This window comes from Salvelinus namaycush, chromosome 8 (genome assembly GCF_016432855.1).
Source record: "Salvelinus namaycush isolate Seneca chromosome 8, SaNama_1.0, whole genome shotgun sequence".
Lineage (NCBI taxonomy): Eukaryota > Metazoa > Chordata > Actinopteri > Salmoniformes > Salmonidae > Salvelinus > Salvelinus namaycush.
The window spans coordinates 32,813,469-32,838,387 of NC_052314.1; the positions used below are offsets into that span (position 1 = coordinate 32,813,469).

The 24,919-nt window shown below is 47.3% G+C and overlaps 1 protein-coding gene across 1 annotated transcript in view; it reads left to right on the top strand.

Annotated features, from left to right (window-relative positions):
- The first annotated feature begins 1,230 nt into the window (after positions 1-1,230).
- The window catches only part of LOC120051885 (receptor-type tyrosine-protein phosphatase F), a 224,189-nt gene continuing 200,500 nt past the window's right edge, over positions 1,231-24,919 (top strand). The window contains exons 1-2 of the mRNA XM_038998772.1: positions 1,231-1,374; positions 11,576-11,717. Coding sequence (XP_038854700.1) covers positions 1,231-1,374; positions 11,576-11,717 — 286 coding nt within the window. The remainder of the gene's footprint in view (positions 1,375-11,575; positions 11,718-24,919) is intronic.

The window sequence follows — 24,919 nt, forward strand, 5'->3', positions numbered from 1 at the left end:
TACAGTTACATGCTGTATAACTCTGATGATAGCACTAAATATGTGATTTTTTTCCCATGGAATAATCAGAAATGTGTAGTTCTGATTACGCTCTTTAAAATGTGATTATATTACAATCAAATTACGCAGTTGTCAATGGTTTTAGCAGAGCTGGGGGTATCCTTGCCCCCCAGCAGGCAAATTGAACGCTCAACCTCCGCTTAGAATGACTCCCAGGGTTGGGAACAGTACTATATGAGACTACCTTAAACATCTAAACTTGAACAACCATTTCAGTAACAGGTGAAAAAAGTCCAATTAACAGATGGCATTGTTTTGAAAAATGTATGTAATTTATATCTGAGTAGCATAAGAGTAATCAACGGATGTATATGCAAAAACATAGATATTGAAACAACAATACTAAAAATCAACCTGCAATAGATCATGCTGGGAAATAGGATAATGACAGGCATGGTTTTGGTTCAACTCTGGTTATTAACACCAGCACTGGGATTCTTTTACACCAATAGGGTTCATTTAATGCTTTACAGTGTTAATTTAACTCTTGACACTAGAATTTGTTGCCATAACACTGCACAGCTGATTCAAATAACCAACTCCATTATCAAGCATTGATTATTTGAATCAGCTGTGTAGTGCTAAGGCAAAAACCAAAACGTGAAACCAGAGGGGGGCCAAGAACAGCGTTTGAGAAATCCTGTCCTAAATGACAATCTATTCCATATTTAGTGCAATACTTTTGACCAGGGCACATAGGGCTGGTTTGTTCAGGCATGACAAGGGAGAGTAGTATCTGCTAGTTTTGTATGACTATAAATGAGACTGAGACTTACAGGCACTGGAATTACGGCAACACACAATACAAGACAGGAAGGACAGTACAGCACTGGACTGTTTTATGCTCGCAGACTTTTTTTGACTTGATTTGGCTGCAGGCAGTTTGGTATCAGATTTTGAAAACACATTGTTACTGTCTGAACATCAACTGGTAGGGAAATCTGAATGGCCTGTAACCTGCCCAGAGCTGTATGCTCCTGTGTTGTTGTTGTCTTTCTCTTGCTTTTGGTCTGGTCTTCATGGTCCTACTGTATGTGAAGACCTACTGTACGTATTCCTAACTTCTACCTGGTTCAGTCAGCAGAGTATCGGCCTCCTCCCTGAGGTTTCATCCTCCTAGGGAGTTTTTTGATTGATTGACATTGGATGTCCTCTTTCTCTCTCCCAGGCATGCCCAGTTTCATCAAGTCTCCAGATGACCAGACAGGTATTTCGGGAGGCGTGGCATCCTTCGTATGCCAGGCGGTGGGCGATCCCAAGCCACGCATCACTTGGATGAAGAAGGGCAAGAAAGTCAGCTCTCAGCGCTTTGAGGTACATGGTCTACTAATGTATTTTATTTCTTTAATTTGACAAATACGATGTACAACAGATTTTTCACCAGATTTTAGCAACATAGCTAATCGTCACCCATAAATGAGAATGGATTAGCTTGCCCGTACAGAGAAGGTTGAGAAAAACTGTAGGAACCCCAAGCAGACATAGTATACCTTTCCTAATTACATTACCAGATTCATTTTTATTCTATGGGCATACCCACATCCTTGTTTCAAAGCAGCACTCAACCACATGGAGTATGTCTGTCTGTTTCAGTTGTCAGTTGAGTGACCACCTCCCTCTCTCGCTCTGTCTGCCTTTTATTCCACCAAAGAAGCACCGGAAGCAATGCGGAGGTACGCCACCCTGCTCAGACAAGATAGGTACACAGACAGGCAGGTACACAGGCAGGCAGGCAGACTGGCAGTGAGACAGACAGACCAGCAGGAATGTGCACAGATTGGGCTCAACCAGTGCTCGAGTACCTGCCCGTTTGCCTTCTTATGAGAAAGGAGGGCAAAAAGGGGACTATCAGCTAGTTGGAATACTTTATTTTATTTATTGTTTCTTAAAAAATATATATATAAAAAAGAATGAATTAGACCTCAAACAAGCTCATTTAATTTCTCTTGTATCTTAAATTCCCCCTCCCTCCCGTCTCAAGCACGCACTCACCTGACTTCTGCATGCAGTGCTCTGTGCTGTCTACGGTTTTGAACACTGGTAAACTACTTTTAAGTTGGACCTGTGATGTGTGTCTCTCGCTGTTATGGACAGGGAAGGGGGCAAGTGTTTGCTAGTAAGAGGCAGATGTCCGCAGCAACAAATTCAAATCAAGCGAAAATAGAAAATAGTTTTTGACAGCATAGCTAACATCATTTGCTATGATCAGCTGATAGCCACACGTTTCCCGATTTCACTCATCTCGTCTCTAGTTAGTAGCCTACTAGGAGTCACTGGCACTAGCTTGCTTACAATAAGTGATGAGTGTGCTGTGGCAGAAAATAAATAGGCCAATTCAACAAAATACAAATCTAAATGTTCTGATACAGAGACAGTTTACACTACCGTTCAACATTTTGGGGTCATTTAGAAATGTACTTGTTTGTCACGTTCCTGACCGGTTTTCTGTTATTTTGTATGTGTTTGACGGTCAGGGCGTGAGTTTGGGTGGGTAGTCTATGTTATGTGTTTCTATGTTGGTTAAAGGGTGACCTGATATGGCTCTCAATTAGAGGCAGGTGGTTTTCATTTCCTCTAATTGAGAGCCATATTAAGGTAGGTGTTTTCACATTGATTGTTGTGGGTGGTTGTCTCCTGTGTCAGTGTCTGTGTATGTTACGCCACACGGGACTGTTTTCGGTTTTGTTTGTTCGTTCGTTTTATGTAGTCATTTTTCCTGTTCATGCGTTCTTCGTGTTTCATGTAAGTTCGTCGTCCAGGTCTGTCTACATCGTTTTATTGTTTTGTAATTATTCAAGTGTTCGTCGTGTTTTCTGTTTTGTTTATTAAATATCATGTCTTATCACAACGCTGCGTCTTGGTTCAATCCATGCTCCTCCTCTTCGGATGAAGAGGAAGAGGAAAGCCGTTACAGAACCACCCACCGAACCAGAACCAAGCAGCATGAGTTCGAGCAGTGGCCTACGAAACAGGAATCCTGGACATGGGAAGAAGTATTGGAGGGAAAAGGACACTGGGCTCATATTGGGGAATATCGCCGCGCTCGTGAGGAGATGGAAGCAGCGAGAGCCCAGGAGCGGTGGTATGAGGAGGCAGCAAGGAGACGTGGCTGGAAGCCGGAGAATCAAGCTCAAGACCGGAGTTATGAAGGTAAGCGGCTAGCACGGAAGCCCGTGAAGAAACCCCAAAAATTTCTTGGGGGGGGCTAAGAGGTAGTGGGCCAAGGGCAGGTAGGAGACCTGCGCCCACTTCTCAGGCTAACCGTGGAGAGCGGGAGTACGGGCAGACACCGTGTTACGCAGTAGAGTGCACGGTGTCTCCTGTACGTGTGCATAGCCCGGTGCGGGTTATTCCACCTCCCCGCACTGGTAGGGCTAGATTGAGCGTTGAGCCGGATGTCATGAAGCCGGCTCAACGCGTCTGGTCTCCAGTGCGTCTCCTCGGGCCGGCATACATGGCACCAGCCTTACGCATGGTGTCCCCGGTTCGCCTACATAGCCCGGTGCGGGTTATTCCACCTCCCCGCACTGGTCGGGCGACGGGGAGCATTCAGCCAGGTAAGGTTGGGCAGGCTCAATGCTCAAGGGAGCCAGTACGCCTGCACGGTCCGGTATTTCCGGCGCCACCTCCCCGCCCCAGCCCAGTACCACCAGTGCCTACACCACGCACCAGGCTTCCTGTGCGTCTCCAGAGCCCTGTTCCTCCTCCACGCACTCTCCCTATGGTGCGTGTCTCCAGCCCAGTGCCTCCAGTTCCGGCACCACGCACTAAGCCACCTGTGCGTCTCCAGAGCCCTGTGCGCACTGTTCCTTCTCCCCGCACTCGCCCTGAGGTGCGTGCCCTTAGCCCGGTACCACCAGTGCCGGTACCACGCACCAGGCCTATAGTGCGCTTCGAGAGGTCAGTGTGCCCTGTCCCTGCTCCCCGCACTAGCCTGAAGGTGCGTGTCCTTAGCCCGGTGCCTCCAGTTCCGGCACCACGCACCAGGCCTACAGTGCGCCTCATCCGGCCAGAGCCATCCGTCTCCCCAGCGCCATCTGAGCCATCCGTCTCCCCAGCGCCATCTGAGCCATCCGTCTCCCCAGCGCCATCTGAGCCATCCGTCTCCCCAGCGCCATCTGAGCCATCCGTCTCCCCAGCGCCATCTGAGCCATCCGTCTCCCCAGCGCCATCTGAGCCATCCGTCTCCCCAGCGCCATCTGAGCCATCCGTCTGCCCAGTGCCGTCTGAGCCATCCGTCTGTCCCGAGCCATTAGAGCCGCCCGTCTGTCCCGAGCCGTCAGAGCCGTTAGTCAGTCAGGAGCCGCTAGAGCCATTCGTCAGTCAGGATCTGCCAGAGCCGCCAACCAGACAGGATCTGCCAGAGCCGCCAACCAGACAGGATCTGCCAGAGCCGCCAACCAGACAGGATCTGCCAGAGCCGCCAACCAGACAGGATCTGCCAGAGCCGCCAACCAGACAGGATCTGCCAGAGCCGCCAACCAGACAGGATCTGCCAGAGCCGCCAACCAGCCATGAGCGTCCAGAGCCATCAGCCAGCCATGAGCGTCCAGAGCCGTCAGCCAGCCATGAGCGTCCAGAGCCGTCAGCCAGCCATGAGCGTCCAGAGCCGTCAGCCAGCCATGAGCGTCCAGAGCCGTCAGCCAGCCATGAGCGTCCAGAGCCGTCAGCCAGCCATGAGCGTCCAGAGCCGTCAGCCAGCCATGAGCGTCCAGAGCCGTCAGCCAGCCATGAGCGTCCAGAGCCGTCAGCTAGCCATGAGCGTCCAGAGCCGTCAGCCAGTCATGAGCTGCCCCTCAGCCCAGAGCGGTCATTTATCCAGAACTGCCCCTCAGTCCAGAGCTGTCTCTCTGTCCGGAGCTGCCCTTCAGTCCGGAGTTGCCCCTCTATCCTGAGCTACCTCTCTATCCTGACCGACCTCTCTGTCCTGAGCTATATCTCTGTCCTGAGCTACCTTATCCCGGGGCTGCCCCTTGTCCCGGTGCTGCCCCTTATCTTAAAGTTACCAGTTAAATTAAGTGGGTGTAAGATGAGGGTGGTCATTCTAAGGGGGAGACGTAAGCTGGGATTGACTATGGTGGGGTGGGGACCTCGCCCAGAGCCTGAGCCACCACCGTGGTCAGACGCCCACCCAGACCCTCCCCTAGACTTTTGGTGGTGCGTTCGGAGTACGCACCTTGAGGGGGGGGGTTATGTCACGTTCCTGACCGGTTTTCTGTTATTTTGTATGTGTTTGACGGTCAGGGCGTGAGTTTGGGTGGGTAGTCTATGTTATGTGTTTCTATGTTGGTTAAAGGGTGACCTGATATGGCTCTCAATTAGAGGCAGGTGGTTTTCATTTCCTCTAATTGAGAGCCATATTAAGGTAGGTGTTTTCACATTGATTGTTGTGGGTGGTTGTCTCCTGTGTCAGTGTCTGTGTATGTTACGCCACACGGGACTGTTTTCGGTTTTGTTTGTTCGTTCGTTTTATGTAGTCATTTTTCCTGTTCATGCGTTCTTCGTGTTTCATGTAAGTTCGTCGTCCAGGTCTGTCTACATCGTTTTATTGTTTTGTAATTATTCAAGTGTTCGTCGTGTTTTCTGTTTTGTTTATTAAATATCATGTCTTATCACAACGCTGCGTCTTGGTTCAATCCATGCTCCTCCTCTTCGGATGAAGAGGAAGAAGAAAGCCGTTACATTGTTTTTGAAAGAAAAGCATTTTTTTGTCCATTAAAATAACATCAAATTTACCAGAAATACAGTGTAGACATTGGTAGTGTTGTAAATGAATATTGTAGCTAGAAACGGCTGTGTCACGATCGTCAACGGGACTGAGAGAGGACCAAGGCGCAGCGCGTGGAAAGTACATCTTCTTTTATTTTAAAGAAGGAAAAACCAAAACAACAAACAGAACAGACGACCGTGAAGCTATACAAACATCAGTGCTGACACAAAACACTTCGACATAGACAATTCCCCACAAACAGCTAAAGCCTATGGTTGCCTTAAATATGGCTCCCAATCAGAGACAACAATAACCAGCTGTCTCTAATTGAGACCCAATTCAGGCAACCATAGACTTTCCTAGAAACCTACACTCAACCATAGACACAGCTAGACTACTATACTAAACATAAACCCAACTACTCTAATAAACCCCCTAAACCTTACAACCACCCTAGACACTACAAAAAACACATACATTCCCCATGTCACACCCTGACCTAACTAAAATAATTAAGAAAACAAAGAATACTAAGGCCAGGGCGTGACATAACCCCCCCCTTAAGGTGCGAACTCAGGGCGCACCAGCACATAGTCTAGGGGAGGGTCTGGGTGGGCGTCCGTCCACGGCGGCGGCTCCGGCACTGGTCGTGGTCCCCACCCCACCATAGTCACTACCCGCTTACGTAGCCTCCTCCAAATGGCCACCCTCCACATTAACCCCACTGGATTAAGGGGCAGCACCGGACTAAGGGGCAGCACCGGACTAAGGGGCAGCACCGGACTAAGGGGCAGCACCGGACTAAGGGGCAGCACCGGACTAAGGGGCAGCACCAGGATAAGGGACAGCACCAGGATAAGGGGCAGCTCCGGACTGATGGACGGCAGCTCCGGACTGAGGAACGGATCCTGGCTGGATGACGGCTCTGGCGGATCCTGGCTGGACGGCTCTGGCGGATCCTGGCTGTACGGCTCATGGCTGGCTGACGGATCTGGCTGCTCATGGCTGGCTGACGGATCTGGCTGCTCATGGCTGGCTGACGGATCTGGCTGCTCATGGCTGGCTGACGGATCTGGCTGCTCATGGCTGGCTGACGGATCTGGCTGCTCATTGCTGGCTGACGGATCTGGCTGCTCATGGCTGGCTGACGGATCTGGCTGCTCATGGCTGGCTGACGGCTCTGGCTGCTCATGGCTGGCTGGCGGCTCTGGCAGATCCTGTCTGGTTGGCGGCTCTGGCAGATCCTGTCTGGTTGGCGGCTCTGGCAGATCCTGTCTGGTTGGCGGCTCTGGCAGATCCTGTCTGGTTGGCGGCTCTGGCAGATCCTGTCTGGTTGGCGGCTCTGGCAGATCCTGTCTGGTTGGCGGCTCTGGCAGATCCTGACTGACGAATGGCTCTAGCGGCTCCTGACTGACTAACGGCTCTGACGGCTCGGGACAGACGGGCGGCTCTAATGGCTCGGGGCAGACGGATGGCTCAGACGGCGCTGGGGAGACGGATGGCTCAGACGGCGCTGGGGAGACGGATGGCTCAGATGGCGCTGGGGAGACGAATGGCTCAGATGGCGCTGGGCAGACGGATGGCTCTGGCCGGATGAGGCGCACTGTAGGCCTGGTGCGTGGTGCCGGAACTGGAGGCACCGGGCTAAGGACACGCACCTTCAGGCTAGTGCGGGGAGAAGGAACAGGGCATACTGGACCCTGGCGACGCACATTAGGCCTAGTGCGTGGTGCCGGAACTGGTGGTACCGGGCTGGGGACACGCATCTCAGGGCTAGTGCGGGGAGCAGCAACAGGATGCACAGGACTCTGGAGACGCACAGGAGGCTTAGTGCGTGGTGCCGGAATTGGTGGTACCGGGCTGGAGACACGCACCATAGGACGAGTGCGTGGAGGAGGAACAGGGCTCTGGAGACACACTGGAAGCCTGTTACGTGGTGTAGGCACTGGTGGAACTGGACTGGGGCGGGGAGGTGGCGCCGGAAATACCGGACCGTGCAGGCGTACTGGTTCCCTTGAACACCGAGCCTGCCCAACCTTACCTGGTTGAATGCTCCCCGTCGCCCGACCAGTGCGGGGAGGTGGAATAACCCGCACCGGGCTATGTAGGCAAACCGGGGACACCATGCGTAAGGCTGGTGCCATGTATGCCGGCCCGAGGAGACGCACTGGAGACCAGACGCGTTGAGCCGGCATCATGGCACCTGGCTCAATGCCCAATCTAGCCCTACCAGTGCGGGGAGGTGGAATAACCCGCACCGGGCTATGGACACGTACAGGAGACACCGTGCGCTCTACTGCGTAACACGGTGTTCGCCCGTACTCCCGCTCTCCACGGTTAGCCTGTGAAGTGGGCGCAGGTCTCCTACCTGCCCTCGGCCCACTACCTCTAAGCCCCCCCCCAAGAATTTTTTTGGGCTGACTCACAGGCTTCCTACCGCGTCGTCGTGCTGCCTCCATTCGCCGGTATCCCTCCTCACACTGCGCCAGAGAATCCCAGGCTGGCTCCGGCACTCGCCCTGGGTCGATCGCCCACCTGTCGATCTCCTCCCACGTAGTGTAGTCCATATTACGCTCCCATTTCCATTCCTCCTTGCGCTGCTCCTGTTGCCGCTTTTCACGCTGCTTGATCCCGCATAAGTGGTGGGGAATTCTGTCACGATCGTCAACGGGACTGAGAGAGGACCAAGGCGCAGCGCGTGGAAAGTACATCTTCTTTTATTTTAAAGAAGGAAAAACCAAAACAACAAACAGAACAGACGACCGTGAAGCTATACAAACATCAGTGCTGACACAAAACACTTCGACATAGACAATTCCCCACAAACAGCTAAAGCCTATGGTTGCCTTAAATATGGCTCCCAATCAGAGACAACAATAACCAGCTGTCTCTAATTGAGACCCAATTCAGGCAACCATAGACTTTCCTAGAAACCTACACTCAACCATAGACACAGCTAGACTACTATACTAAACATAAACCCAACTACTCTAATAAACCCCCTAAACCTTACAACCACCCTAGACACTACAAAAAACACATACATTCCCCATGTCACACCCTGACCTAACTAAAATAATTAAGAAAACAAAGAATACTAAGGCCAGGGCGTGACAGGCTGATTTTTTATGGAATATCTACATAGGCGTACAAAGGCCCATTATCAGCAACCATCACTCTTCTGTACGTTGTGTTAGCTAATCTAAGTTTAGCATTTTAAAAGGCTAATTGATCATTAGAAAACCCTTTTGAAATGTTGTTAGCACAGCTGAAAACTGTTGTTTTGATTAAAGAAGCAATAAACCTGGACTTCTTTAGACTACTTAAGTATCTGGAGCATCAGCATTTGTGGGTACGATTACAGGCTCAAAATGGCCAGAAACAAAGACTTTCTTCTGAAACTCGTCAGACTATTCTTGTTCTGAGAAATTAAGGCTATTCCATATGAGAAATTGCCAAGAAACTGAAGCTCTCATACAACGCTGTGTACTACTCCCTTCACAGAACAACGCAAACTGGCTCTAACCAGAAAAAAAAGAGGAGTGGGAGGCCAGCTTCATTAAATAGTACCTGCAAAACACCAGTCTAAACGTCAAAAGTGAAGAGGCGACTCCAGGATGCTGACCGTTTTGTTATCATTTAATCTGTGGATTTGCCCTTTAAACAGCTGCATATTATCAAGATACCAAAGTATCACCAACAAAAAGGTAAACAATAGGTCTATAGTAAATAGCGTTCATTTTTCACATGTAAATAGCATTTTTTCAACTTGAAACAATGAGCCCAATCAGTCTGCCTGACAACAAAATCATAAACAACAGAGTAGGGCTGGCTAATAAGTCCTTAGTTTTGGGGTTATGCTCAGGTATAACAATTTGTTTAAATCTATACTTCCATATTTCCAAGTCCTATTTTTGAAGATGAAGTGGTGGAACATTTATTGGAATGACTGGAATTCTGATAGACTTTTTTAATGGTATTTAATGTAAAGATATCATTTCATAGTATTATTATATGTAGTAGAAAGTGATGGGTTAGAAGAAGCCTACATAACCAACCCATAAAGTAACATTTTACATCCATATATGGCCAGCTATGTAAACTTCAACATTGATTTCTTCTGTAATAGATGTCATTCAATTGGTAACATACATTTGTGTCTTCTAATGTTCCTTAAGGGGAAAGTAATTTAAAAGTAAATGAATGTAATCAGGCTCGAAATTTAACAGCTGTATTCGTATTTACAGATGGCATACAAGTGTGTTATTGAGGCACATGAAAGTTCACATGTTGAAGAAGCATTTCTGCCAAAAAACGCATTTTGATTTTCAAAAAAAGTTTACTTTCAAATGGCACTCCTGTGAAGTAGTGACACGCGACATATGCACATCTTCCTGAAACAAGATGCCAGTCGAGGACGTGTGAGGCGTCTGTTTCTCAAACTAGACACTCTAATGTACTTGTCCTCTTGCTCAGTTGTGCACCGGGGCCTCCCACTCCTCTTTCTAGCCTGTAATCAAACCCACAAATGCTGATGCCCCAGATTCTCAACTAGTCTAAAGATGGCCAGTTTTATTGCTTCTTTAATCAGCACAACAGTTTTCAGCTGTGCTAACATAATTGCAAAAGGGTTTTCTAATGATCAATTATCCTTTTAAAATGATAAACTTGGATTAGCTAACAGAACGTCATTTTGGAACACAGGAGTGATGGTTGCTGATAATGGGCCTCTGTACGCATATGTAGATATTCCATAAAAAAATCTGCCTTTTCCAGCTACAATAGTAATTTACAACATTAACAATGTCTACACTGTATTTCTGATCAATTTGATGTTATTTTAATGATATATTTTTTTTTTTTCAAAAACAAGGACATTTCTAAGTGACCCCAAAGTTTTGAGTGGTAGTGTATATATTATGAATTTGGAGTTATGAATATGAATAATGGGACAAAAGGGAATAGCCCCTTCAGTGAAAACCCAGCCTATCTGGCACTCTAGGCAGGCTCAAGTGAACGCTCAAAGTGATTGAAAAATGTCAGATACTATTTGAACCTAGGTGTGCTCGACTGATACAAATCCAGTCATTGGAGTAAAGAATGTTCTGGAATGTTCTTTTCCTCTCATGTGGATGTTTGGGTCAGACACTTCCCACTGCAGTGGAAGGAAGTTTAGGAGATCCCCTCCCTTGACCTGTGACCTCTAAGTCTTTACCACCCTAAAGGCTGGCTTCCTGAAAGGCCTTCCTGAAATACCTGCTGTCCTACTCAGGGTCATCATTTCATAAAACATATTTCTCTCTAATCGGGTGATTGTATCAGATCATACTTACCTACTCCTCTTAGCTCCCTGCCTGTGGAGCATAGGGCAGCAACAAAGTCATGCAATATCGGAGGGTCCTTTGCAATTGAGATCAGAATAGAGTAGTCTCTATTTGAGATGGCTTAATAGAGTTTGAGTTTGGTCAGGTATGCCTTTTCTGTATGCTTGTGCAGACTGGGTAGAATTGGAGCATAGTCTGTACTCTTGCTATAAACCCAGTTCCTCAGTCCCGCCTAGCTAGTAAATAGAAGTTCTTACCCCTATATTAGTCCCCCTGCCAGTGATCCAACAAGGAGTGTTCCCTTGGCTCAGTGGGCTCTACAGTGCTCTGGTGGTCCTGTACGTATTGATGAAATAGCGATCAAAGGGATGCCCGTGCTAAGATGACTGTTTAAATCAGTTTAGATTTGAATCTTAGTCACAGGACGACCATAGGTCTGCTTGTAATGGCTTTTATCTCCTCTCCCCATCCGTGTGTTCAGGTGATAGAGTTTGATGACGGCTCAGGGTCCGTCCTGCGTATCCAGCCCCTGAGGACCCACAGGGACGAGGCCATCTATGAGTGCACTGCCATTAACAGTGTGGGAGAGATCAACACCAGCGCCAAACTCACCGTCCTGGAAGGTACGATACACCTCTCTCACTCCTTTTCTCTGTCTCTCTCTCGATCATTCTTTCTTTAGCTTTTTTTTTCTCTCTCTCTCTCTCTCTCTCTCTCTCTCTCTCTCTCTCTCTCTCTCTCTCTCTCTCTCTCTCGATCTCACTCATATGCACAGGCAAAAACACACTCACTCTTTCCCTCTCTCTCTGTCTGTCTCTCTCATCTCTCTTATTCTCCTCATCTATTCCCGCCACAATGGGTTTCTCTGTCTTGATCAGCGTGGCTCAATATGTCCACACAGATTCCAACCATGTCGGGATGTCTGCACCACTGATCAGAGTGGAGAGGGCGTTTTATGTCCTGCTACTTTTGGTAGCCTGCTTGGTTGATGAAATAGAAACAATACATCAGTTTGTGATTTGCCCGTAGCTGTTAGATGTACTGATTAGAGATGTGTCTTGACATCTCTATTTTATTACACTTTCCGACCATGAATCTACAATCTGACTGTAGGAATTGTTTTTGTTCTGAAGCTTATAGCTACTGTAGATGGGTCTGTGTGAAATTCGGTTTTTCTCTCCTGCCAGTGGAAACAACAATTATTTTATCCACACTCAAATTGATAGAGAAATATTTGCAAACATATGGCCGGCTGGCAGGGTTTTTCCAAATCACCTAGGAACACATTATCTGGACTAGGAGACGATATTGTAGATACCGTCAGGCTGACCGGCTTCCTTCCTGGCTTGCTCAGCAAACATAGCCGGAAAACCCCCAAGACTTCAGTCTATGTCCCAAATGGCACCCTATTTCCTGTGTAGTGCTCTGCTTTTGGCCAGTACCCATAGGGCTCTTGTCAAAAGTAGTGCACTATGGAATAGGGTGTCATTTGGGACGCATTCTCAGAACTACCAAAGGTCTTGTTAGGCGTGTGGCTGGGTGCTGAGGTAATTGGTGTTAACCGGGATCGGTATAAGCTGATCTAGGATCAGGTTAATTGCAGAATTACCATCAGTCGGATGTAAATGTATACAGATAGATAGAGAGAGGAGCCAGATAGGGGGGCTTTGTAGCATGTACTAGACTGGTGTCTGATCAGTCTTAATCTGTGTTTCAATTGGCACCATATCCCCTATATAGTGCACTACTTTTGACTGGGGCTCAGGACTCTGATCAAACGTAGTGCACTACATAGGGTAGGGCACCATTTGGGACAGATACATTGGGCAGCCATAGGGCTCTGGACAAAAGTAAGGCACTATGTACGGAGTAGGGTGTCATTTGGGAAGCAACCCTAGTCTGTCTGTGTTGAACAATAGTGCTGCTCCGGCCACTATGATTGGCAGACATGCTGTCTGAGTAGTGTGAAGACATCCTCCTGGTGTATCGAGTGTGATGTGTTCGGGAGAAGGACATAGCTGATGGTTGACTGTAGGCTGACTCATGGAAAAAAGGATTGTGCTTGGGTCACGTTGCTCCCACTCACACGTTACTGTACATTGAACTTCTTGAACATTTAAAACTTCATGAATTTTGGAAAAACCAAATAAATTGACCTTTACACTATGCATGTCCCAATATTGGGAGAGTTACCAATTTGTCGTAATATTTAAATAATATCTGTAAAGACAAATCTAATGTGCACAAATATTGAAGGAACAATGAAATTTGCAGTGTACAAACTTAACTCCTGTTTGTTCCCTGAGGTTGAGCCGAGACAGGGAGTGGAGATGGTGGAGGAGAGAAGGAGAGCGGTGAGAGTAAAGGATGGTGAGAGGAGGAGAGGACAGGAGGAGAGAAGATAGGTGAGCGTAATGGATGAGTGGAGGAGATGAGACAGATGGCATGGCCTATTGGGGGCGTGGCTTTCAGATAGATATTTTTGGCCACCCATGAGTTCTTATTCATTCTTATTCATCATGTTAAGTTTGTACACTGCAAATTTCATTGTTCCTTCAATATTTGTGCACATTAGATTTGTCTTTACAGATATTATTTAAATATTACGACAAATTGGTAACTCTCCCAATATTGGGACATGCATAGTGTAAAGGTCAATTTATTTGGTTTTTCCAAAATTCATGAAGTTTTAAATGTTCAAGAAGTTCAAATTAAATCCATCATTAAGTTAAAATTTCAAATAATAAACAATTCAAACAATAAGTACTCAATTCAAATCAGGGAAACCAAATGGTAGTACTCTCCTGTGGCCTGTTCGCTCCATGTGAAGGTCTGATCTGGTCCCTCCTCCGTGCCTCTTCTGGTGGTCTGGTGCTAGGGCTGGTGCTGGAATCTGGTATCTGAATTGGTGCTGGATCTGCAGAAGGGATGAAAGACAACCTGAGGAGCAAGCAGACCCACAAGGGAGCGCCATACCCAAAGGTCAGTGATGGCACTCCCATGTGGTCCGCTCGCTCCAGGTTAATATCTGTTGGTCCATCCTCTGCACCTCTTCTGGTGCTGTGACTGGGTCTGGTGCTGGAACTGGGACTGATGTTGGATCTGTAGAGCGAAGGAAGGACAACCTGAGGAGTGAACAGACACACCTGGAAACACAAGACCTGGAGATCAGTGATGGTACTCCCCTGTGACCTGCTTGCAGTGGGAGGGCTGCAGGCCAGTGGTAGAGGGGAGTAAGGCTCGCCTCTGCAGAACTACTCGCCTCAAGGTCTGCAGTGCGTCCCCTCCTCCTCAAGCAGCTGGTCCGGTTCTGGATGCTGGGGGGTTCTGGGTGGTCCGTGGAATGGGGAGTCAGGTCGGCCGCGGTCTAGCCACTGTTACCCTTCCATCTTCCCCAGTCCTTCAGCCATTCCTGACCTTTTCCACTGGACCAGAAAGGCAGCACCAGCTGCGGTCAAGCCACTGTTACTGCCTCCTGGTCCGTGTGTGTGTGTATTTGTGTATTTGTGTGTGCCACAGAGCCGCAGCCGCAGACAAGTCTTCACAGCCTCCTCAGTCTCCCTCCACAGAATGGAGAGGCAATGTTTTCATCTGGAGAGAAGAGGATTCAGAGAGGGGGAGAGAGTAAGAGAAGAAGACAGAGTAAGCAGAGAGCCTGAGAGGGAAAGAGAGAGCGAGACAAGGAAAGAGAGGTAGAGGTAGGGATTGAGATGGAGAGAAAGAGAGAGATAATGAGAGAGAGATAATGAGAGAGAGAGAGAGAGAGAGAGAGAGAGAGAGAGAGAGAGAGAGAGAGAGAGAGAGAGAGAGAGAGAGAGAGAGAGAGAGAGAGAGAGAGAAACAGAAACAGCAAGAGTCTGCATATAGCCAGACACTGTGGGTAATGAGAGCCAGGCATTCGTCATGAAGTGCACACTGGGAGAAAGGCTGAAGCCTGAAGGAGAGACAGAAACCGAGAGATAGTCAACACTAAGATATGGTGAGAGGGTTAAACATATAGGAGAAAGAGTTTCCTCATTTGTGGCGTATTTATGGCATTCCTCAGTCCTCATCCTCATTCCCCAGCACACCACTATTGCTAATGTTCTGAAATGGATCATTATTGTTAATTGACATTGATGCCTAAGGGATATTGTATAATGATGATGATGCCCTAGGGATATTGTATATTGCATATTGATGGGGATGCCTGAGGGATATTGGATATCGTATATTGATGGTGATGCCTAAGTAATTACATTCCAGTCCATAGCACAAAAAAATGCTGCACTATACTGTCGCTGTCTGTGTGTTATGTGGTTGGTGTTGCTGCTACTGATTCTGGTGTTGCGTTCTTTGTCACTGTCTCATCTTGTCCCATGTTGGTGTTAATTTGGTATCTGGCACTCCAGGCTGACTCAAGCAAACTCGCAAAGTATTTGAGAGATTCAAATATCCAGTTTTCCTGAGCAGGTGTGGGTTGTTGCTGTGTTCAGTGGTGTGAACATCAGATTATTAGCTGACTCAACAGGCCAGAGTGATCTCCGTCCCTCTAGTAACACAGCCTCGGCCTCTCTAACACATGTCAGATTAAGCCAAAGAGTGGAGGAATGATATTACTGTGGCAGGCCAGCGCGTGTCACCGCTGCCCTCACACTATCATGGAGATGAGACCAGGGCCCCACACAGTCGAATTCCCGTGGTCAGGCCTGGCTTTATCACTCTGTGCAGGAACATCATAGTACAGAGCAGCTGGAATAAGGACGTCACTGACTGCTGATGGCTAGCTGTGATCATAGCTATGCTGGTCTGAGTCCCAAATCAAGTTTTCAAGTATAAAATGGCACCCGATTCACTATATAGTGTACTACTTTTGACCAGGGCACACTGTGCTCATAGAGCTCATAAGCCCAAAAGGGTTCTGGTCAAATGTAATGCGCTGTATAGGGAAAGGGGTGCCATTTGGGATGCTGCGCTAGTCTCTGCTGTTAACTGGTGTTCCTCGACCATCAACAAACAGTCCCCACATCAGGGACAGCAGGGCTGTGTTGTGCCAAGAGGCTTCCTTTACTCTGGTTAGTAAAGAGTCAATCTGGAAGGTCCCAATCACAATAATACTGTTTGTCTGCTGGTTGAAGTAAGCTGCATTAGAGATACAGTGGTACCTCCATTTTGGGAAGTAGTGACGCTGCTGGGAACTCTATCGTGCTGTATTTTTTCATCATTGACTGTATGAAACAGTTCACACGAGAGAGTTTTCTACTGTACGTTGTAACTCCAGCATCCTCCCAATCATTTTTCATACAGTCCTACAAACAAGCTGACCGTGATTCTGTTTTAAACCATGTACTGTATGGTTATACTGTTATAACTAACACTCTGATGCTACAATATCTTACACACACAAGGGTTCGTTTATTTCAAGATCAGGATCAAACTTGATCTTGGACTCATAATTCCAGCATGTAATTGTCTCGGCCAGACTGGGGTGTCATGGACAGCCCAGACCAGGCCTGATTGGTTCCTATTAAATGGTTCCTGGTTCCTGCAGTGAAAACTGGTCCAGAGGAGGAATTAAAACAATTTTTAAAGGGCCTGATTACACAGAGTTAGAACTCAGACTCCTCTTCTCCCTCTCCACTCATACTGCTGTTAGAGAGACTGGCTAGGGTGCCCATACGGAAAAGTAGTATATGGGCTTATATATCAAAGAACATGACCTACTGTATATTTTAAAACATATGATCATATATTTAAAACCCATACTGTATATAAACGTGAAATACATTTTTAAATATATGATCATATATTTCAATAACATACAGTACCAGTCAAAAGTTGGGACACAACTACTCATTCAAGGGTTTTTCTTTGTTTTGTATTATTTTCTACATTGTAGAATAATAGTGAAGACATCAAAACTATGAAATAACACATATGGAATCATGTATTAACCAAAAAAAGTGTTAAACTAATCAAAATATATTATATTTGAGATTCTTCAAAGTAGCCACCCTTTGCCTTGATGATAGCTTTGCACACTCTTGGCATTCTCTCAACCAGCATCACCTGGAATGCTTTTCCAACAGTCTTGAAGGAGTTCCCACATATGCAGAGCACTTGTAGACTGCTTTTGCCTCACTCTGCGGTCCCACTCATCCCAAACCATCTCAATTGGGTTGAGGTTGGGTGATTGTGGAGGCCAGGTCATCTGATGCAGCACTCCATCACTCTCATTCATGGTCAAATAGCCCTTACACAGCCTGGAGGTGTGTTGATGTCATTGTCCTGTTGAAAAACAAATGATAACCCCACTAAGCGCAAACCAGATGGGATGGCGTATCGCTGCAGAATTCTGTGGTAGCCATGCTGATTAAATGTGCCTTGAATTCTAAATAAATCACTGACAGTGGCACCAGCAAAGTACCCCCACACCATCTCACCTCCTCCTCCATGCTTCACGGTGGGAACCACACATGCAGAGATCATCCATTCACCTACTCTGCGTCTCACAAAGGCACAGCGGTTAGAACCGAAAATGTGGACTCATCAGGCAGATTTCCACCTGTTTAATGTCCACCTGTTTAATGTTTCTTGGCCCAAGCAAGTCTCTTCTTATTATTGGTGTGCTTTAGTAGTGGTTTCTTTGCAGCAATTCGACCATGAAGGCCTAATTCAAGCAGTCTCCTCTGAACAGTTGATGTTGAGATGTTTCTGTTACTTGAACTTTGTGAAGCATTCATTTGTGCTGCGATTTCTGAGGCTGGGGACTCTAATGAACTTATTCTCTGCAGCAGAGGTAACTCTGGGTCTTCCTTGTCCTGTGGCGGTCCCCATGAGAGCCAGTTTCATCATAGCGCTTGATGGTTTTTGCGACTGCACTTGAAGAAACTTTCAAACTTCTTAATATTTTCCAGATTGATTGACCTTCATGTCTTAAAGTAATGATGGACTGTCATTTCTCTTATCTTATTTGAGCTGTTCTTGCCATAATATGAACTATCTTCTGTATACACCTCTACCTTGTCACAACACAGCTGATTGGCTCAAAATTCCACAAATTAACTTTTGACAAACTTTTAAAATGCATTCCAGGAAGCTGGTTGAGAAAATGCCAAGAGTGTGCAAAGCTGTGATTAAGGCCAAGGGTGGCTAGTTTGAACAATCTCAAATATGAAATATATTTTGATTTGTTTGAGACTTAATACATGATTCCACATGTGTCATTTCATAATTTGATGTCTTCACTATTTTTCTAAAATGTAGAAAATAGTAAAAATAAAGAAAAACCCTTAAATGAGTACCGTAATTGCTGGACTATTAAGCGCACCTGAATATAAGCCGTACCCACTGAATTTTTTACAAATATGTATTTTGTACATAAATAAACCGCACATGTCTATAAGCCGCAAGTGCCTACCGGTACATTGAAACAAATGAACTTTACACAGCCTTTAAACGAAACACGGCTTGTAACAAAAATAAATAGGCTTTTAAACGAAACACGGCTTGTAACAAAAATAAATAGGCTTTAACGAAACACGGCTTGTAACAAAAATAAAAAATAAATAGCAGTAAACAGTAGCCTACCAAGAAAGTCAAACTTCATTGCGGTGGCGATTGTTTTGGCTTTCAGTCGGATCTGCACAGTTCCAACGTCTTATCATCGACTCATTAAGGCCAAGCTCCCGTGCAGCAGCTCTATTTCCTTTTCCAACAGCCAGATCGATCGCCTTCAACTTGAAAGCTGCATCATATGCATTTCTCCGTGTCTTTGCCATGATGAGAGTGACAAAATGACTACCGTAATCAGAATGATGGCAAGTTTGAGCGCGCTCGATTTACGTCACATTATGTGACGGTGCTCAGTTTTTTGGCGGCATGAATCTTGTGAAAAAAAAAAAAACATAAATTAGCCGCGTCATTGTATAAACCGCGAGGTTCATAGCGTGGGAAAAAAGTAGCGGCTTATAGTCCGGAAATTACGGTAGGTGTTATAAAACTTTTGACTGGTACTGTACTTTAAATGAAGATTCTACATTACTATTGAAATTATTGCATGACAATACAAGTCAGCCATTGCGAGTGTACCCATGAGTTTACAAGTCAAATTACCAGGGTGTCACGTTCCTGACCGGTTTTCTGTTATTTTGTATGTGTTTGACGGTCAGGGCATGAGTTTGGGTGGGTAGTCTATGTTATGTGTTTCTATGTTTGTTAAAGGGTGACCTGATATGGTTCTCAATTAGAGGCAGGTGGTTTTCATTTCCTCTGATTGAGAGCCATATTAAGGTAGGTGTTTTCACATTGATTGTTGTGGGTGGTTGTCTCCTGTGTCTGTGTTTGTCGCGCCACATGGGACTGTCTCGGTTTGTTTGTACGTTCGTTCTTTTGTGTAGTCATTTTCCTGTTCGTGAGTTCTTCGTTACATGTAAGTTCGCATGTCCAGGTCTGTCTACGTCGTTTGTTATTTTGTTAGTTATTCAAGTATAGTTCGTTTTTGTCTTGTTTAAATAAATTCATTATGTCCTATTCCAACGCTGCATTTTGGTCGAATCCTTGCTCCTCCTCCGCTCTGGGGAGGAGAAGGAGGCAGCCACAGCCCAGGAGCGGAGATATGAAGGTACGCGGCTAGCACGGAAGCCCGGGAAGAAACCCCAAAAATGTCTTGGGGGTGGCTAAGAGGTAGTGGGCCGAGGGCAGGTAGGAGACCTGCGCCCACTTCCCAGGCTAACCGTGGAGAGCGGGAGTACGGGCAGACACCGTGTTACGCAGTAGAGAGCACGGTGTCTCCTGTACGTGTTCATAGCCCGGTGCGGGTTATTCCACCTCCCCGCACTGGTAGGGCTAGATTGAGCGTTGAGCCGGATGTCATGAAGCCGGCCCTACATATCTGGCCACCAGTACGTCTCCTCGGGCCGGCTTACATGGCACCAGCCTTACGCATGGTGTCCCCGGTTCGCCTACATAGCCCGGTGCGGGTTATTCCACCTCCCCGCACTGGTCGGGCGACGGGGAGCATTCAGCCAGGTAAGGTTGGGCAGGCTCAATGCTCAAGGGAGCCAGTACGCCTGCACGGTCCGGTATATCCGGCGCCACCTCCCCGCCCCAGCCCAGTACCACCAGTGCCTACACCACGCACCAGGCTTCCAGTGCGTCTCCAGAGCCCTGTTCCTCCTCCACGCACTCTCCCTATGGTGCGTGTCTCCAGCCCAGTGCCTCCAGTTCCGGCACCACGCACTAAGCCACCTGTGCGTCTCCAGAACCCTGTACACACTGTTCCTTCTCCCCGTACTCGTCCTGATGTGCGTGCCCTCAGCCCGGTGCCACCAGTGCCGGTACCACGCACCAGGTCCATAGTGCGTTTTGAGAGTCCAGTGTGCCCTGTCCCTGCTCCCCGCACTAGCCTGAAGGTGCGTGTCCTTAGCCCGGTGCCTCCAGTTCCGGCACCACGCACCAGGCCTACAGTGCGCCTCATCCGGCCAGAGCCATCCGTCTGCCCAGTGCCATCGGAGCCATCCGTCTCCCCAGTGCCATCTGAGCCATCCGTCTCCCCAGCGCCATCTGAGCCATCCGTCTCCCCAGCGCCATCTGAGCCATCCGTCTCCCCAGCGCCATCTGAGCCATCCGTCTCCCCAGCGCCATCTGAGCCATCCGTCTCCCCAGCGCCGTCTGAGCCATCCGTCTGCCCAGTGCCGTCTGAGCCATCCGTCTGTCCCGAGCCATTAGAGCCGCCCGTCTGTCCCGAGCCGTCAGAGCCGTTAGTCAGTCAGGAGCCGCTAGAGCCATTCGTCAGTCAGGATCTGCCAGAGCCGCCAACCAGACAGGATCTGCCAGAGCCGCCAACCAGACAGGATCTGCCAGAGCCGCCAACCAGACAGGATCTGCCAGAGCCGCCAACCAGACAGGATCTGCCAGAGCCGCCAACCAGACAGGATCTGCCAGAGCCGCCAACCAGACAGGATCTGCCAGAGCCGTCAGCGAGCCATGAGCGTCCAGAGCCGTCGGCCAGCCATGAGCGTCCAGAGCCGTCGGCCAGCCATGAGCGTCCAGAGCCGTCGGCCAGCCATGAGCGTCCAGAGCCGTCAGCTAGCCATGAGCGTCCAGAGCCGTCAGCGAGCCATGAGCGTCCAGAGCCGTCAGCCAGTCATGAGCTGCCCCTCAGCCCAGAGCTGCCATTTATCCAGAACTGCCCCTCAGTCCAGAGCTGTCTCTCTGTCCGGAGCTGCCCTTCAGTCCGGAGTTGCCCCTCTATCCTGAGCTACCTCTCTATCCTGACCTACCTCTCTGTCCTGAGCTATCTCTCTGTCCTGAGCTACCTTATCCCGGTGCTGCCCCTTGTCCCGGTGCTGCCCCTTGTCCCGGTGCTGCCCCTTATCTTAAGGTTACCATTTAAATTAAGTGGGTGTAATATGAGGGTGGTCATTCTAAGGGGGAGACGTAAGCTGGGATTGACTATGGTGGGGTGGGGACCTCGCCCAGAGCCTGAGCCACCACCGTGGTCAGACGCCCACCCAGACCCTCCCCTAGACTTTTGGTGGTGCGTTCGGAGTACGCACCTTGAGGGGGGGGGTTATGTCACGTTCCTGACCGGTTTTCTGTTATTTTGTATGTGTTTGACGGTCAGGGCGTGAGTTTGGGTGGGTAGTCTATGTTATGTGTTTCTATGTTTGTTAAAGGGTGACCTGATATGGTTCTCAATTAGAGGCAGGTGGTTTTCATTTCCTCTGATTGAGAGCCATATTAAGGTAGGTGTTTTCACATTGATTGTTGTGGGTGGTTGTCTCCTGTGTCTGTGTTTGTCGCGCCACACGGGACTGTCTCGGTTTGTTTGTACGTTCGTTCTTTTGTGTAGTCATTTTCCTGTTCGTGAGTTCTTCGTTACATGTAAGTTCGCATGTCCAGGTCTGTCTACGTCGTTTGTTATTTTGTTAGTTATTCAAGTATAGTTCGTTTTTGTCTTGTTTAAATAAATTCATTATGTCCTATTCCAACGCTGCATTTTGGTCGAATCCTTGCTCCTCCTCTTCGGATGAAGAGGAGGAGGAAATCCGTTACACAGGGTTAGATGTTCCTAGCCCATTATGTTAATTATTTGATACAACACCTTGCTTGTTTCAGCAATGGGCAACAAAGTTAAGTCATGTTGTTAAGAGTCCATGTTATCACAAAAACGGACTCAACCGCACGAATGCCTGGCCGTCCCGTCTTCAGTCAGCTTTTTGTTCTCCCCTTCCCAGAAAATATGACGGTTATTTTATTTTATTGACATTCTTCATCCATAACCGTCAGTTACACAGTTATACGGTAATTGTGCCAGTCCTACAATCACAGTAAGGTAATTCATTGTTACCCAGAAATGATTTGATATTGAGGTAAGTACGGCTACATTGTACCTTTAAAGACGGTTGATGCAGTTTTGGTGCCATTACTAGGAATTATTATTTCAACACTGAATACTGCTTCCTCAAATAACTTACCCCATGGGACTGAATCTATTTATCAAATGTTTTTCATAAAAATTGGCTCTTTGATAAAGGTAGGCCTCTGAGAGAATATTGAATATAAATTGAATCCGAAATAGAATTTGAAATTCTTTTTGCGGGGGTTATGTATAATGTCAGTTAATGAATGACACATCTGAGTCACTGAATTAGAACCAAGCTCACCAGTTTCCAGGTCCTTCTTGTGGAAGACAGTCTTTGTAAAACAGAGAAGTCTGGGTGGGTGGATTGGTCCATCAACTATAGGGGTGGGCATGGTACATAGACATCCAAGTAGGGCTGCTCCCCTATATGATATAGTTGGAATCGCCCATATTTTAGGAGAGGCCAGAGGTTATACAAATGAAAAAGAAAGTCGAACACTCATCTCTCTTTGTTGTTATTTTATTTGACAAACATTTAATCTAAAGAGACATCTTCCATCATGCAGGCTTTATTTCTTTACTTGGTACATAGATCATAGGTTACCCAGACCAAATGTTGAACTAATCAAAACTCAGTGTTTGACTGATCTCTGTAGTTATTATCATGGGCTTTGTCCTAAATGGCAGCCTATTCCCTATGTAGTACACTACCGTATAAAGCACACTAATGAGGGAATAGGGTGCCATTTGAGACGCAGAATATGATCTGTATTATTAATATTGTTATTTTTTAACACTATTTATGATTTGTAGTACACTGAACTAAAATATAAACACAACGTGCAGCAGTTTTAAAGATTTTACTGCATTACAGTTCATATAAGGAAATCAGTCAATTTCAATAAATGCAATAGGCCCTAATTTATGGATTTCATATGACTGGGAATACAGATATGCATCTGTTGGTCACAGATACCTTAAAAAAGGTAGGGGTGTGGATCAGCAAACCAGTCAGTATCTGGTGAGTCCACCATTTGCCTCATGCAGCGTGACACATCTCCTTCACATAGAGTTGATCAGGCTGTTGATTGTGGCCTGTGGAATATTCTCCCACTCCTCTTCAATGGCTGGCCAAAGTTGCTGCATATTGTTGGGAACTGGAATACGCTGTCGGACACATCGATCCAGAGCATACCAAACAGGCTCAATGGGTGACATGTCTGGTGCGTATGCAGGACATGGAAGAACAGGGACATTTTCAGCTTCCAGGAATTGTGTGCAGATCCTTGCAACATGGGGCTCGTGCGTTATCATGCTGAAACATGAGGCGATGAATGACAAGACAATGGGCCTTAGGATCTTGTCACGGTATCTCTGTACATTCATATTGCCATCATTGTCCGTAGCTTACGCCTGCCCATAACATAACCATGGGGCACTCTGTTCACAACGTTGACATCAGCAAACCGCTCGCCCACACAACGCTATGCACACTGTCTGCAATCTTCCCGGTACAGTTGAAACCGGGATTCATTCCTAAAGAGCACACTTCTCCAGCGTGCCAGATGCCATTGAAGGTGAGCATTTACCCACTGAAGTTGGTTACAGTCAGGTCAAGACCCTGGTGAGGACGAAAAACACGCAGATGAGCTTCCCTGAGACGATTTCTAACAGTTTGTGCAGAAATTAGAGGAAAAATTACAACTTCACTATTTCATAAAATAAATCATCCCTGTTGTGTGATTGTAATTAAATTAGATTTCGCACACCAGCTGTTATTGACAAATAGACACAGACCACCACCCCTTGTCTTACCAGAGGTAGCAGTTCTGTCTTGCCGGTGCACGGAAACCCAGACAACTCTATATTATCCATGTCGTCGTTAAGCCACGACTCGGTGAAACATAAGATATTACAGCTTTTATTGTGCCGTTGGTAGGATAGTCTCGAACGTAGCTCATGCAGTTTATTCTCCAATGATTGCACGTTGGCCAGTAGGATGGATGGTAGAGGCGTGTTAACCACTCGTCAACAAATTCTCACAAGGCACCGGGAACTGCGTCCCCTGTATTGGCGTCTCTTCTTCACGTGAATGACGGGGATTTGGGCCTGATGCTGTATTTTTTTGTAACATTGTTCCCTGGGGTTATTCCGAATATGGAGGTGCATGGATTGGGGTCAATTGTTTGAACGCAGACACTGGATAAAGTATTGAAAATGCCGGACCAAAAACTGGTATCCTGCTTCTTGAAAGATGCAGATGGTGTGATCTGTATTATTTATGAAGCAAAGCCCAGTGGTTTGTCCTCGGCCCATATGGCTAAGCACTGATCCAAAATTACTTCTGTCGTCTTCACTTTGTTTTCTCTCTGTCTTCGCTATTACCTGGAGACGTGCCCAGTGAGAGGATAGGAGGAGGAGTGGGAAGGGAGGGAGGTGAGAGGAAGGGGGGGTTATCGACAGAGGTTGTCGGGAGAA